This window comes from Canis lupus, chromosome 6 (genome assembly GCF_048164855.1).
Source record: "Canis lupus baileyi chromosome 6, mCanLup2.hap1, whole genome shotgun sequence".
Classification (NCBI taxonomy): Eukaryota; Metazoa; Chordata; class Mammalia; order Carnivora; family Canidae; genus Canis; species Canis lupus.
Genome location: NC_132843.1, coordinates 67,155,025 through 67,169,060, shown reverse-complemented (window position 1 = coordinate 67,169,060; position 14,036 = coordinate 67,155,025). Strand labels below are relative to the sequence as shown.

General features: G+C 35.0%; 1 protein-coding gene and 1 long non-coding RNA gene across 5 annotated transcripts in view; one reads left to right on the top strand and one right to left on the bottom strand.

The window, feature by feature from the left end:
* The window catches only part of XPR1 (xenotropic and polytropic retrovirus receptor 1), a 218,338-nt gene that overhangs the window by 134,280 nt on the left and 70,022 nt on the right, over positions 1–14,036 (top strand). For both annotated transcript variants that reach the window (XM_072831035.1, XM_072831036.1), the window contains 3 exons: positions 9,867–10,090; positions 12,159–12,308; positions 12,575–12,658. In XM_072831035.1, coding sequence (XP_072687136.1) covers positions 9,867–10,090; positions 12,159–12,308; positions 12,575–12,658 — 458 coding nt within the window. The remainder of the gene's footprint in view (positions 1–9,866; positions 10,091–12,158; positions 12,309–12,574; positions 12,659–14,036) is intronic.
* LOC140635824 (uncharacterized) overlaps positions 11,094–14,036 on the bottom strand; it is a 64,321-nt gene continuing 61,378 nt past the window's right edge. For all 3 annotated transcript variants that reach the window (XR_012033147.1, XR_012033148.1, XR_012033149.1), the window contains exon 4: positions 11,094–11,223. This is a non-coding gene — a long non-coding RNA (uncharacterized lncRNA). The remainder of the gene's footprint in view (positions 11,224–14,036) is intronic.

Genomic DNA, 14,036 nt, shown 5'->3' with positions numbered 1-14,036 from the left:
TACAATTAAAAATTTGGAGGCTATGATTATTAAATGACTTCCTTTTTCTCTGTGTATTGGCAGGGCCACTAGGGCATGCCACTTGATGTCACCACAGAGTAGGTACAAATTGATAGTCTTCAGACTGACTTTTTGCCATGTCAGGAAGTGATGGGTAATATGAAGACATGATTGACAGAAATAGAATTTGGCACTTGTCCTAGACAATATTATTTTTCTCCTTATTTAGCCACCTTCTCCATGGCAGTTTGTCTCATAGACTGCAATTCTCAGACACTAGGGCACAGAAAACCTAGAAAAAATAATACAGGATGAGTTCAGCCTACCTCCACCCACTTGTATCTCACCAATTATTTAATTGTTAGCTAAAAACAGTCACTTTTTTTTTTAAAGATTTCATTTATTTATGAGACACAGAGAGGGAGAGAGACAGATGCAGAGACACAGGCAGAGAGAGAAGCAGGCTCCATGCAGGGACCCTGACATGGGACTCGATCCCGGATCTCCAGGATCAGGCCCTGGGCCGAAGGCAGCCCTAAAACGCTGAGCCACCCGGGCTGCTCAGAATGGTCACTTTTAAGTGAGATGTAGTCTTGAGTGAAACTTTTAAATACCCCAAACAAAATGCTATAAAAGCCAAACAAAACAGTGAATACTACTAAAATGTAGATACTTATTTTCATATCAATTCTATTACCTACCAGTTACATTTTGGATTTTTTAACCTTATTACTATTTTTTTAGAAGTTTACCATTTAACCTTTCTAGGCTTCCATGTACTTGCTAGTAAAATGAGCAAATTGATTCCCAGCCCTCTTGGGTTCCACCTGTGAGGAATCAGAAGCTATTTGTCAGTATTTCACAAAACCTGATGTAAGTCATTTTATTACTCTTTATGTTTTATTACATAATTTTGGTTAATATAATATGAACATTTATATTAATAGATGAAATATTTTTTAATTAAAAAAATTATTTATCTTAGGGAAAGAGAGTACTCAGGTGAGGAGAGGGTAGAGGGAGAAAATCCTCAAGCAAACCCCACACTGAGCACGGAACCTGGCACAGGGCTTGATCCCAGGACCTATGAAATCACTGGCTGAGCCAAAACCAATAGTCAGAAGCTTAACCAACTGAGCCACCCAAGTGCCCCAACAGATAAAATCTTTTAATATTTGAAGACCATGGGAAGAAAGGGAAGTTTTCTAAAGGAAGACTCCTTTTTGGTGATAACATTACTAGTCACTAAAGTCTCCTAGATCTCTTCTAGTACTAAAAATGGTGTCAATCCTGAAAGCTATAGTGTTAGAAATCTTTTTTGTGGTGATCAGTAATGTCCTTTTCCATGGGTAATATTAATCACTTTATATTACAACATTTTTGTCTTTGCTAGAACCAGTTTGCTTTCTCCATTCAAAATACTTAGCTTCGAAGCAGTGTTTTTATGTACTTAAATAAAAACAAAATCTTAGAATATATCTGTTGCTTTTAATATTCCACAATTAAAACAGGCAAGGCCTTATTTATTTATTTATTTATTTATTTATTTATTTATTTATTTATTTATTTATTTTTGGTTGGAATGTTTTAAATAGTCTTTTTCCTTTGTTTCTAAACAATCTCAGTTTTTTCTTACCTGTCCTAATCTTTTGGCTTCAGTTACTATGAATTCAGAACAGTGTTACAAGCTTATAGTAAAAACTGTACCAAAAAACAGAGAGAGAAGGGGGAAGGAAGAAGGAAAGGAATTACAGTAGTGTTCTTTGTAAGTATGAAAATTATGGCAATAGAAACATTTATTTCTTGGCTGTAAAATATTTTCAGGGTTCATATATATGCAAGACCAACTGTATATTAGAACTATTTCTGTTACAGTTATAACTATAATCCTGTTATGTGTTTGTTCTTTATTATCGAGTTTGAGGCATTTTATATTGTTATGCCACTGAGTGTAATAAAACATAAGCATCTCTTTCACTGAAATAATAAATATTCAGTTTACAAGTGATTATATGTGTCTAGTACCCACATAGCTAAATTATGACTTAATGGCTGGTTTAGCTCTTTGCTTCTATGTGTCTAAAGACATGGATTAGTATATATTAATCAGGTTGATCATAGGTCTGTTATATGGTTTAAAATTCCCATTGTTTTACTGTTTTGCCCTACATCATGATTCTCTTGAGTTTATTACAACAGAATCCATTACTTAAGAGCTTTTAAAAAATGGGGTTTGGAGGGAAGGTTAAGGTCAGGGGAGAAGTAGGGGATGTGAATTAAAGCAACCACACTGGCTTGCTTTCTTATTAACATACCTGATGAAAAATAAAATTACAATTATTTATGTACTATCCACTATCATTTCCTCCTATTTTATTTTATTTTTTTTCTTTCTAAAACTGTAAGTTGGGGAATGTCCCTGGTCATGGAGTAACCCAGTTGCAGGATGGCATCTTCATAAAAAAAGTCGACTATCATCTAAATTAATGTTTTTAAACTGTAGGTTATGACCGAATACATAGGTCAGGAAATGAAAATACCTGGGGTCATCACAACCATTAAAAACATATGTATGAATAGAATATAGTAGAATAAAATATACCTGATTATATCTAATGTGTTTATTTACCAGTTGTATCTATTTCTTTTAAGTTTATGTATACTATAATAACCTGATGTTTTAGAATTTTGCAAAGTACAGTGGAAACTGACAGGAAGAAGCATTGACTTTACTTGGAGCAAAAGAGAGGGATTGTGGAAAAGCCTCCAGAAGAAATAAAGTTTAAATTGGATCTTTGAAAATGCAGAGGCATTTCCACATGCTCTTGGAGGAGCATATTGGGGATAAACAGTGGGAGAGGACGTGGAGTGCAGTTTTCCAAGGAAACACCTATCCAGATACAATTCATTGTGACATCAAAATACATGACATATTTGGGGTTGAGGAGGATAACAAATAGTCTACTGAGGCTGGAGTTGTAAGAGAATAAGGATCCAATTATTATTATAGAGAAAATTAAAGAATATTATGTTCTATTCATACATGGAGATTTTAGAATTCAGTATTTTGAGGTGTAACGATTCAGGTAATAATTCCAGATAAGGGACGCCTGGGTGGCTCAGCGGTTGAGCACCTGCCTTTGGCTCAGGGCGTGATCCCAGAGTCCCAGGATCAAGTCCCACATCAGGCTTCCTGCATGGAGCCTGTTTTGCCCTCTATGTCTCTGCCTCTCTCTCTCTCTCTCTCTCTCTCTTTCTCTCTCATTAATAAATAAAATATTTTATTGAAAAAAGAAAAAGAATTCCAGATAAATGCAGAACAAAAATTTCACATAATATAATAAAATTAACTATCCTGAATCATCTAGTATGGCTCACCCTTCTTACAAACTTATTTTTTATTTCAAATAACACTGAGATCCATAAATTGAATTAGCAAGCTTATACCATTGCAAAATAAGTATAAAAAAATAAATATATTCTTGGGGATCCCTGGGTGGTTCAGCGGTTTAATGCCTGCCTTTGGCCCAGGGTGTGATCCTGGAATCCCGGAATCGAGTCCCGCATTGGGCTCCCTGCATGGAGCCTGCTTCTCCCTCTGCCTGTGTCTCTCATGAATAAATAAATATATAAAATTTAAAATAAATAAATAGGGCAGTCCCGGTGGTGCAGCGGTTTAGCGCCGCCTGTAGCCCGGGGTGTGATCCTGGAGACCCGGGATCGAGTCCCATGTCGGGCTCCCTGCATGGAGCCTGCTTCTCCCTTTGCCTGTGTCTCTGCCTCTCTCTCTCTCTCTCTCTCTCTCTCTCTGTCTCTATGAATAAATAAATAAAATCTTTAAAAATAATAATAATAATAATAAAATATATAAATAAATATATTCTAAAAAACTAACTTTATCAAGAATTATTCTTCATTTGCATAAGAGTATAATAGCATATCTTCAGAATAGGTTATAATTCTGAAATCACTTTTCTAAAAATAAAATATGTATAAATCTGGTGAAAACTAAGAAAAATCTTGTAAACCCAGTAGCTCTTTGAGGAACATATAGGTGCTTTGAAAGTTTTTGAATGGTTCTTAGAAATTTTTATCAAATATTTTATTATCTGAGAGCTATGGCATTAAACATATTAAAGTAATAATCTGCTTTCATTCTTGATATATTGGCATGAGTAGAAATTGGAATTTATTGCCAAAATAGGCTATTTTCATCAGCATTTATAAAATTACCTAGAAATATTTGTTTTTATTTTTAAGTATATTTTTAGACTTTAATTCACAGGCCAAAGTACGTTTTTATGTACACATCTACCTTTTTCCAGATTCTGTGCTGCCGCAGATGTTTGAGATTTTAGAAGATCTGACTCTAGGAAACTGAAGTGTCATTGAAACATAGGTTTGGACACTTGGTATCAAAAGCAGTGTTTTTCATCTTTTTTAAACCTGTTGATAAGTATTAAACTCTTCTGCTAAGTATAAAAATCTCACACCAATAATTATAGTAATAATGATTTTCTTTTCTTTTTTTTTTTTTTTCAAATTACATATGCTTTATACTCCCCTATGCCCAACCAGGGATTCTCCCTCTTATGCTATTCTAGATAGTCTTGCCCTTAAGGAAGACAATAGTTCAAAAAAGTAGCAGAATACCCCTGGTATTTATTTCTCCTCTATTTCTATATGGGAACTTGGATTATTAGAGAGAAGTTTTTCCTATACATTCAGTCAGTCAGCAAAGATGGATTCAGCCTACTATATGCAGGCTCTTACAATACAAAGATGGTGATGATGGTCTACACAAAAATTTAAATGTGAATGTTAATAGCATAATTTATATAGTAAAAAAAGATTAGAAACAATCCAAATGTCTGTTAACTGATGAATATTTAAATGAAATGTGGTATATCCACTCAACATAGTATGATTCAACAGAAAGGAACAAACTATTAATACATGATACAAAATGGATGAACCTCAAAATCATGCCAAGAAGCCAGACAGATATAAAAGACAACATATTGTATGATTCCTTATTTATAAAAGTGTCCAGAAAAGGTAAATGAGTAGAAACAGAAAGGAGATCAGTAGTTACCTGAGTCTAGGGGTAGGAGTGAGGATTGACAGCCAGTGGCCATAATAGAAGTATATGGGATGTTAGAAATGTTCTAAAATTATGTTGATGATTACACAACTCTAGAAATTTACTAAAAATGGACAAACTATGTTTACCGCAGGTGAATGCAAAGTATATCCGAAAAAGCTATTAAAAAATTTCTCACCATTAAAAAATGAAGTTTTTTTGTTTGTTTGTTTGTTTGTTTGTTTGTTTTTTGCCTCAGAAGCATTGGCTTAGAGAGCACGCAGTCAGTGAACAAACATAAAAGAATTTTGTTCAGTGTGCTTTGTATGTGTATTTGTGACCTCATGAGAAGGGAGTTTCAAGTGGTGCCTGAGAGTTTTTAGGTAAGAAGGACTATAGATAGAAAATGATATTTGAGATCAGCCTTGTAAAATGAGTAAGGAGTTTACCAGATGGTGCAGGATTTGTTTCTTGACTTGCTGCTGGCACGCAGGAAGTAATGGTTCCTCTTTCTTTCCAGTTTTTGGACTTCTTTCATTTTTAGTATCGAAGTAATAAAAGATGTAAATAATTACAAAATTTATATATTGACAACCCTGGCTAAGGAAGGTAAACAAATGGCAAGTTCATATGTTAATTTCCCAACAATGAAAGTTTATTGTTCGGGAGGCCCCGGGTGGCTCCACAGTTGAGCGAGCCTCTGCCTTTGGCTCAGGGTGTGATCCAACGTCCTGGGATCAGTCCTGAATTGGGCTCCCTGTGAAGAGCCTGCTTCTCTCTGTCTCTGGCTCTCTCTGTGTCTCTCATGAATAAATAAATAAAATCTTTTTTTATAAAAGGTTTATTGTTCATATTACTTATGATTTTCTGGATTTTGGGTCTCACTAATTACCTGAAGTTTTTAATCAGCCAACTAATTTGTTGACCTTGGATAAATGCTCACATTCTTTCATTATACGAGTGTTTGTATTTGTGTATGTTGTTTTTTCAAATGGCTTTTAAGTGGTTAGGACATAAGTACTTAAGTTGTTAATAAAACAGAAGTGTTAGAGAGCAGCCCGGGTGGCCCAGGGTTTAGCGCTGCCTTCAGCCAAGGGCGTGATCCTGGAGATCCAGGATCCAGTCCCACGTTGGGCTCCCTGCATGGAGCCTGCTTCTTCCTCTGCCTGTGTCTCTGCCTCTCTCTCTCTCTCTCTCTCTCTCTCTCTTTGTCTCTCATGAATAAATAAATAAAATCTTAAAAAAAAAAAACAGAAGTGTTAGATATATCATTTTTTTAGACAGATGTATCTTTTAATCTAAGAGTATCATGAAAAAAATACTGAATAACTAAGTATACAGTGAACTAAGAAAACCAAAAAGTTCTATATTGTTTTTGATCAGAAGGATAATAAGATGAACAATTTTGCAATAGAAATGCTTGACTTCTATAAAAAGAACCTTGAGATTCATTTTGCCTTTTTAGTATGAGATTTGAAAATTAGGTGAACAGTTCTCTTTCTCATAATATGGAAGACTAGGAAGAAATTCTGAAAACCTCTTAGTATAAAACAGTAAAATGCTGCATAAAATATGCAAAATTATTAGATACAAAATAAAATACATGCTTAATCGGGCTAAAGACCTAAAAGAGAATATCAAAACCATGCACAAAAAAGAAACTATCAAAACTGACTTTAAAAAAAAAAAAACTGACTTTTTAAGATAACCAATTAGAGAGGTGCCTAGGTGGCTTAGTTGGTTAAGTGTCTGCTCAGGTCATGGTCTCGAGGGTCCTGGGATAGGCTGGCATTCTGCTCTTTGCTCAGCAGGGCGTCTGCTTCTATCTCTCCCTCTGCCCCTTCCCCTCTCATGTACATGGCACGGCTCTCTTGCTCTCTCTCAAATGAATAAAATCTTAAAATCAGAACTTTTTCAAATGAAAATATAATCACTGAAATTAATATCTTAGCCAGTTAAGCCTGTGAATTAGGTAAAAATTAAGACAAAATTTATTCACTTGTACATAGAGCTGAAGTAGTTACCCAGAATACAACAGAAAGAGATAGAGAGGAAAATATAAGCTATGTAAAAGAACAAGAAGGTCAAGAGGCCATAGTTGATATCTATGATTTGCTTTTTCCACAAACCAATCCATATTTCTTGTGCCCTCAGCCAGAAGCTCAGCTGGCTGGGGTTCTTTACTGAATGGAATGACCCAAACTGAAATTACTGAAGGGTCTGAATCCTCAATTTTTGACTTTAATTTCTGTAGTTTTCCACTAACTTTTATTACTTGTCACGGAAATACTAGGATGTGTTTGAGACAGTTTCCTGGGTTATGGACACAATCCTCCTTACTCTTATTGTGTACCAGCAACTCACTTTCACCTTGGTAATCAGGATGAGTCACTAACCAGTAAACAACTTCTTTGCCTGCTGGGTCCAAAATGTCCAGGTGGCAGTGTCATCTTCTAATTCAGTAGAACCATTGTTGCATTCCTCTGAAAGAAGCATTTTCTTTTGAGAACTAACCAATAGGCAGAGCTCAAGTTACAGATTGGTAAGCTAAAATTGAATGAATTTTTAGCATAATAGTGAGATGAGCCACTCCCATTTCCATCCCTTGATTCTTAGACTCTGTATTTTGGGTATGTTTGTGAAAGCATCAATAAGTATAATAGTCTTAATACTGCATCCTGTAAGACAGAACCCAATTATTACTGAGGTTTGTCTCCCAGCTCACTTTGGAGTGTCTCTCTTTAGGCCAGCAATTTCTGGATATGTAGTAAGATCATTTTATTCCATGGATATGCTTATTGCTTTACTACCTTTGCTGTTAATTGAGTTTCTTGATCAGAAACAAAGCTGTGGAGAATACCGTGAAAATGGATAAGGCATTCCAGTTGATGGTAGTGCTAACCAGGAACATTAATGAGCAAGAAAGGCACAACCATATCAAGAATACATTTAGTCCAGAGAGGACAAATCTCTGCCTCCTGCATCCAATGCATCCAATGCATCCAACCTGCTACTAGGTGGCTAAGCAGTATTTATGGGGAATGGTGTCATTTCTAGGGCTAAGACCATGCAGGTGTCTGTTGCCAGATAAGAAGCTGCATAATTAGGTGCATAGCTTCATACTAAGTGCTATAGGCTCTGTTGATTTGCTCCAGTTATGATACCACATCTAAATAATAGCTGCCAGAGTGACCACTTAAGTTTACTCTAATCCACAGTCATTCTTCAAGATCCATTCAACTTCCACACAGACTAAACAGATGAATTAAATGAGGATATCATAGATACCAACATCCCTGTGTCTTTCAAGTCCCTGGTGGTGGCACAACCTAGGGATGTGTTTTTGCCTCTTGGTTATTATTGTGATAGGAAGAAGTTTTAGGAACTTCCATTAGTCCTTCCTACAATAGTGGCTCTTAACGCCTGGGTCATAGTCAACGTGGAGATTTCAACAAGTGGCCTGATGTTTCTAATCCAATTATACGTTCTAGAATGGAGAAAGAATCATAATGTGAGTGTGTGGACCAAGTGGATCCATAATGAGTTAAACCTTGGTTAGTATTTCATCTGTCACCTGAACACTATAAATTTCCATTTGACTGCTGGACCAAGTGGCATTTGGAATCTCCAGAAATTTGTATCAGTTCAGAAATACATGGCATAATTCTAAGGTGGAATCCAAGATCCCTTCCTTCTAGTGTATTCTCTACCTTCTCCCAATTATTTAATCAAACATCTACCTAGGTGTTGCTATGAAGGAATTCTGCAGCTGTAATTAAAGTCCCAAACCAATTGACTTTAAGAATGAGTGATTATCCTGAGTGAACCTGACCTACTCACATAAGCCTTTAAAAGAGACAGAATATCTGTCCTGAGGAGAGAGATTCAAATCATAAGTATTCACAAGGTTGTACAACCATCACTATTATATAATTCCAGAACATTTTCATTGCCTCCAAAAAAACCCATACCCATTAGCTGTCACTCCTAATTCTTCCTGCCCCCTAGAACCTGGCAACCACTAATCTACATTCTGTCTCTGGATGCCTACTCTGGACATTTCATATAAATGGATAATAATAAAACAATATGTGGCATTTTATGTCTGGCTTCTTTGACTTACCATGATTTCTTTAAGATACATTCATGTTATGGTATGTATTAGTACTTCATTCTTTTTTATGAGTGAATATTCCATTATATCTATATTATGCATGCCATGTTTCACTTATCCTTTCATCAGTGAATGGACATTTAGGTTGTTTCCACTTTTTGACTATTGTGAATACAAATTTACGTATATGTACACGTTTTTGTGTGAACATATATTTTCAGTTCTCTTGCGTATATACCTAGGAGTGAAATTGCTGGATCTTAAGGTAACTAACTCTGTGTTTAACTTTTTGAGAATTGACAAATGGTTTTCCAAATTATAATGTGGCTGTACCACTTTGCATTCTCACTTTTAGTGGCTTTTTAGATTCTATATCTTCATCTGCAAAAAAAAAAAAAAAAAGGTACACTTGAGGTTTTGCAAGGGAGGGAAATGTGGGATAGAATGGTAGGATGAGATGTTATACCAAAAACACTTTTTTTCGTATCCAGTTCTAAATACTACATGTTACATTTTTTTCCTAAAAGTTTTAGGGAAGCAGAACAAAATTAACAGTAAAAAAAAAAAAAAAAAAAATCAAGTCAGTGAGAACTTTACCAGCTTTTTTTATCTTAATTTGAAATTTTGTTTTTTGGGTTTTGGGGTTCTTTTGTTTTTTGTTTTTTATAGAAAAGCTTGCAGAGGCTCAGCGCAGGTTTGCTACACTTCAGAATGAACTTCAGTCATCACTGGATGCCCAGAAAGAGAGCACTGGTGTTACTACACTGCGACAGCGCAGGAAGCCAGTCTTCCACTTGTCCCATGAGGAACGTGTCCAACATAGGAATATTAAAGACCTTAAACTGGCCTTCAGCGAGTTCTACCTCAGTCTTATCCTGCTGCAGAACTATCAGGTACTTAGATTCTTATTCTGGAGAATGGAACTTTCAAATAATTGGGAAATTTGGAATCAACCTTGAACTATACTAATGTGCCAATCCAAAAAGGGAACTCTTTATTTTGCATGTCATTATTTTTTAGGTTCTTAATGTGATTTCACATGTTTTAATTGGCTAAAAAACATGTATTAAAGGTGACAAAATAATGTTAATAAGACTTCTGTTTTTGAAGATTAGTTTCTAAAACCTTCTGTACAGTGTGCACAAGTAACCCTTGATTCATGGTTTGCTTCCTATTTTTAGAGGCATCTTTGGTGTAGTGGTAAGTAGAAATAAGAAATTATATATGTCTATCCAGCTGCTGCTGGCTGTGTAAGAGCTTTACATTGCTCCAAGCCTATAGCAAAATTTCACAAAGGCAATTAGACAGTTAAGTTCTTGAAACTAACACTAATAATATAATTATTAATTATAAAAGTTTTGTTCTATTCGCTATTCCTTAAAGCTGGCTATTCTGTAAGAATATATTGAGAGTGAGGAGAAAGGAAACTTAATTGAAGGCAATCTCTAAATCAAGGTGTATGCACCTAGGAGTGTTTAAGATGATGTGTTAAAGTATGAGACAAAAATTATAAGCAAACTAGCAAGCAAGCAAAGTCTCATTCAGAGGGAGTGCTCAGTTTTTTTACTGATAGGGATATGTGATCAGCAAATTTAGAAACCTTGGTTTAAAAAACTATGCAAATCCACAGTTTCCTGCTTTTTTTTGCATGTATCAAAGAACAGCAATTTGAGAATGTAGAAAACTGTAGTATTAAAAAAAAGAAGAAAACTGTAGTATTTTGATATTACACAAATGGAGAAGTGCAAGCTCCTACCCATTATCAACAAAACCCTGTATGTATGATTACTGCTTCTGACTCTTTTCGCACTCCATCCCCAAACTGAGAATCGATGGAAGCAAAATGAAAGTTAAAAGAAAAAGATAAGGGATCCCTGGGTGGCGCAGCGGTTTAGCGCCTGCCTTTGGCCTAGGGCGCGATCCTGGAGACCCAGGATCGAATCCCATGTCGGGCTCCCAGTGCATGGAGCCTGCTTCTCCCTCTGCCTGTGTCTCTGCCTCTCTCTCTCTCTCTCTCTCTGTGTGACTATCATAAATAAAAAATAAATAAAAAAGAAAAAAAAAAAAGAAAAAGATAATTGGGGCACCTGGGTGGCTCAGTGGTTGAGTGTCTACCTTTGGTTCAGGGCGTGATCCCGGAGTCCTGGGATCAAGTCCCACATCAGGCTCCCCACAGGGAGCCTGCTTCTCCCTCTGCCTCTCTCTCTATGTCTCTCATGAATAAATAAATAAAAATCTTTAAAAAAATAAGAAATAGATCATCTTCCCTTTTCTATGCTGTTTCATACATACTCTCATAGTAGAGGGAAAATACATACCTATACCAGTCCTTCAAAAACAAAGAACTAATAAATGTATTCAGTGTATGATAAATCCAAAATATTTTCTAATAATATTCTTTTGATCATGAAGCAAAATAATATAAATTAGCCTTCTTGTACATGAGAAAATTGAAATAAAAATGTAAAAAAATGTTTTGAGTTTAAGACTTCCATTAATTTACTTGATATAGAAATAATAGGATTCATAGTTCAAGGATACTTTTATTACTGATAGCATACTACTTTGAAATAAATGGATGGAATAAGAAAGAAGAGTTTTTTTTTTTTTTTTAAGATTTATTTATGAGAGAGAGAGCACATGGTGGGGAAGGATAGAAGGAGAGGGGGAGAGTCTCAAGCAGACTCCTCACTGAGCATGGAGCTTCATGTGGGGCTCGATCTCACTACCTTGAGATCACAACCTGAGCCAAAATCAAGAGTCAATCGCTTAACCAGCTATGCCACCCAGGCACCTCGAGAAAGAAGAATCTTATCCTTTTAGTAGTAAATGCTTATATGAAAGCATTGTTATTTCCTTCAGTACTCACTCTAAAGTCAGCTCATCAATGTGTAGTGCTTATTATTTTTCTTCTTTTGTGGTGGTGGAAATTATAGTAGTTTTTCCCATTTCTTTCTTTAGAATCTGAATTTTACAGGGTTTCGAAAAATCCTCAAAAAGCATGACAAAATCCTGGAAACTTCCCGTGGAGCAGATTGGCGAGTGGCTCATGTTGAAGTGGCCCCATTTTATACATGCAAGAAAATCAACCAGCTCATCTCTGAAACTGAGGTACAGTAATCTCACTTATGTACCACATATTTTCAAGAGCATTAATGTCTTATTTTTAATGAATTAATTCCTCATCTCTATTCTCCTTTTGTAATTAGTTGCTAGCTTTGAATAAAATATTCTTACTGATGATTTTTTTCTTTTGCTTTATCAGCATACATTCACCAAGAGGTTTTCAGAATACCATGTACATAAATGATTCACAATTATTTATGTATCACTTAAGATTAGTAGAACCTGTGTCAAAATTGAATGTGTCTTTCTAGGCTGTAGTGACTAATGAACTTGAAGATGGTGACCGACAAAAAGCTATGAAACGATTACGTGTCCCCCCTTTGGGAGCTGCTCAGGTTAGTATTTACTTCCAGTTGTTTGGTTGGTTAGTTTTGCCTATTTAGTTAGTAATCAACACAATTTGTTTAGTTGATAAAATATTCTAGTTTCACTACTTTAAAAAAATATGTCAAGGGCATCTGAATGATTCAGTCCATTCAGCTTAGGTCATGATCTCAGAGTCCTGAGATTGAGTCCCATATCAGGCTCTGCACTGGGTGTGGAGCCTGTTTAAGATTCTCTCACTCCCTCTCCCTCTGCCCCTCAATGCTACTCTCTCTCTTAAAAAAAAAAACAAAAATGTCGACCAAATTTTAATAGTTGTTACTTTTGTTATTTTGTTTTAAAAAATGAAGTACCAGATCTTACTTCATGATGAATTGTAATGTCTTCCCACTCTTCTCTTCTTATGCTGTATTCCTTCTCTTATTTATTCTTATCAACATGCTAACTTCTTGGCCTCCCCAAATTACTGAGAGATTTATTTGATGATATGGTCACTAGATGTTTAATATTAGATATTTAATGATACTGGGTGGGAAGATTCAGTTATGCTGGGCTACAACATAACTTCATCCAAAGTGCCATAGTTACGTTAAAAAAAAATTATTTAATGACATTTACACAGTAATTATACCAAAAATATTTAGGTAACATATTCTGTTTCATAAAATAAATCTCAATAAACTTAAAAGGATTAAATCATAAAGTATTCTCCAACCACAATGGAATGGAAATCAATAATAAAAAGAGCTTCCCCATCCTAGTAAAAGGCATTTACCTAAAAACTCTAATCAATATCATACTAAATGGTGAAACACTGAGTACCTTCCCTCTAGTAACAAAAAAGGATATTCAGTCTAACTACTTTCATTCCACATTGTACTAGGGAGTCTAGCCAATATAGTAGGATAGGAAAAAGGAAGAGGCATTCAGATTAGAAACAAAGAACTAAAATTGGTGGGGTTTTTTGCTGATGACATGGTAACCTATGTAGAAAAATCTTGTGAAGCATTAGAATAGCTACTAGAACTAATAAATGAATTTAGCATGGTTGTAGACTATAAGATCAATATATAAAATAAATTATGTTTTTATATACCATCAAGAACAATTTGAAATAAAAAATGTTTAAATGTTATTTATAATTAATTATGTGGAGATAAATCTGACAATTGAGTGTAAGACCTTTACATTGAAAACTATAAAACTTTGCTGAGAGAAATTAAAAAAGACAAATGCATGAGAGATATATCATGTTCATGGATTAGAAAACCCAATATTTCTAAGTTATCATTTCTTTCTAAATTGATCAATAATGCAACACAATCCAGCTCAAGATCTCAATAGTCCTTTATATTTATTATATATATATTATATATACATAATATGTAA